General features: G+C 47.0%; 1 protein-coding gene across 1 annotated transcript in view; it reads left to right on the top strand.

Annotated features, from left to right (window-relative positions):
• Positions 1–1161: 1161 nt before the first annotated feature.
• Positions 1162–2100, top strand: part of RAD51C (RAD51 paralog C) — a gene marked incomplete at its 5' end in the record, with an annotated part of 16802 nt that continues 15863 nt past the window's right edge. The window contains 2 exons of the mRNA XM_010152223.1: positions 1162–1420; positions 1679–1845. Of these exons, the coding sequence (XP_010150525.1) occupies positions 1162–1420; positions 1679–1845 (426 nt within the window). The remainder of the gene's footprint in view (positions 1421–1678; positions 1846–2100) is intronic.

Genomic DNA, 2100 nt, shown 5'->3' with positions numbered 1-2100 from the left:
CGCCCGGCGGCCCTTATCCCCTCAGGCCGCCTCCTTTGGCCACTCCCCGACGCCTTGGCGCGGGGCATCCCCTCCCGGGCAGGTCTCTCCGCAGCCCTTCCCTCACCCTCTTCCGCGAAACTTCGGTAGCAGGTCACTGTCGAGGGTGGGGGTGAGCAGGGTGTCGCTTCTGTGGGCAGGTGAGGTGCTCGGGCCGTACGGGAGCGGCAGCGGCAGCTCCCCCGAGAAATCTCGCTGAGATTCAGCAGAGCCTGGAGGAACGGGCAAAGTAAATATTTAATGACTCACATGTGCCTAAGTAAAATAAATAAACCCACACCCCGCGATTCTGCTAAAAGATCCTTCTTATACTGAGTGTAAATGAATACAGAATAAGAACACCCGGAGAATTCTGTCATTCCCCGCCGTTCCCCAGCTGTAGGTGCTTTAAGCAAACTGTTGTGAAGTCATGAAGTTGCCTTTTTCAAGAAACTCGTATTATATTTGCACAGCCATTTTAAGTAGTGTGTCGTGATTTTGTTTATCAGTAGTTTTATTATCTGTGATAATACGGGGTAGTAGTTTTGCCTTGAAGATCAGAGCGAAGTCGGTAGGTCCTGACAGATACGCGTGTGCGCAGTTAGACAGAGATACTTGGAGGTGTCTAATCTCTGTTACTTGGTGTGCGTTTCACAAAAATCAATGCTTGAGGTGCTCTGCCCTGGAATACCCTGATAAATCAGCGTACGGTCAGTAGGTGTCGCCGACCAGTGCCACTGTCACTCGTCTGCAACCAGGCTTCTTTTACAGGCCCTTATTTGCTTCGAATGAAGTTACTGTGGTAGCGTGTTCAGTGCAGAACAGGTGACTTGCTCTGCCAGATCTCATGCATGTCTATGAACAGCAGTTTTGATTTTTTTTTTTCATGTGCAGATCTCTTACTGTCACCTAAATTCTGAGTGCAGGGTGTCATTGCTCCGAGCACTTTTGTAAACCACGTCGTTAGTTCCACAGATGTTGGGAAGCTGTTGGGAAGCATCATTATGCTAAAAGGAGTAACATTTTTGTGTTGCACTGCAGAATGATCAGGATCTGTCAGACAAGTTACATTATCTCTTCATACTTTACATAAATCACTGTGTATAAAAATACAGTAGAGTTTCATGATTTTGACTCTTCTAGAAATTGGAATCTCCAAAGAAGAGGCACTGGAAGCATTACAGATTGTGAGGCAGGAATGTCACAGTGGTGCAGCAAGGACTGCTGGGGGGTCAGGAGCCACCAGGAAGTGCACAGCACTGGAACTGCTGGAAGAGGAGCAAACCCAGGGCTTCATCATCACCTTCTGTTCCGCACTCGACAATATTCTGGGAGGTGGTGTGCAACTAACAAAAATCACCGAGATCTGTGGAGCGCCGGGTGTTGGGAAAACACAGCTATGGTATTTCATTTGTAGATTACTTTTATGCCACTGAGAATCACTTCTCTTTGTTTAGTTTAACTGTGAAGAGAGTTCATCTTCTGTTGTCATGGCTGCAATCTCAGGTCCTTATACAGCCCTATAAAGATAATAATGATAATGGCTGTACCACTGCTGGTTCCATGTCTTCTGCAGCAGAAATGTCACTTTAGGAGAGAGTTGGGTGGAGAGAGCTTTGTGATTTAAAACGTTGACCTTTTTTTCTGTTTCCCTTGGCAGTATGCAGTTGGCAGTAGATGTACAGATCCCGGAATGCTTTGGGGGCGTAGCTGGAGAAGCTGTCTTCATTGATACTGAAGGAAGCTTTATGGTAGACAGAGTAGTGGATATTGCGACTGCCTGTGTGCAGCACTGCCAGCTTATTGCTGAAGCTCATCAGGAAGAAGGTATGTTGCTAAGTCGTTTCTTTGTGCCCAGTAGGCCAGGATCTGAGCAAAACGAGTGTCTCGTAGGCTGCAGTTCTACAGCTTGAGGGTTTCAGCAGCACTGCTGGCTTAAGGAGTTCTTGCTGCCTTTTGTTTCCCCCTGTACGTAACATACCCTAAACTGCATCAGTATGTGGAGTCACGCTGCCAGCTGAGCTGGTCGTCTTTAAGAATAATTCTTTTTCTACATGATGATTTGTGGGTTTTCAGGCTTTT

Source organism: Eurypyga helias, unplaced genomic scaffold, assembly GCF_000690775.1.
Source record: "Eurypyga helias isolate BGI_N326 unplaced genomic scaffold, ASM69077v1 scaffold10875, whole genome shotgun sequence".
In the NCBI taxonomy this organism is placed as follows: domain Eukaryota; kingdom Metazoa; phylum Chordata; class Aves; order Eurypygiformes; family Eurypygidae; genus Eurypyga; species Eurypyga helias.
Note: the sequence above shows the minus strand (reverse complement) of the source record. Positions and strands in the feature narration are given on the sequence as shown.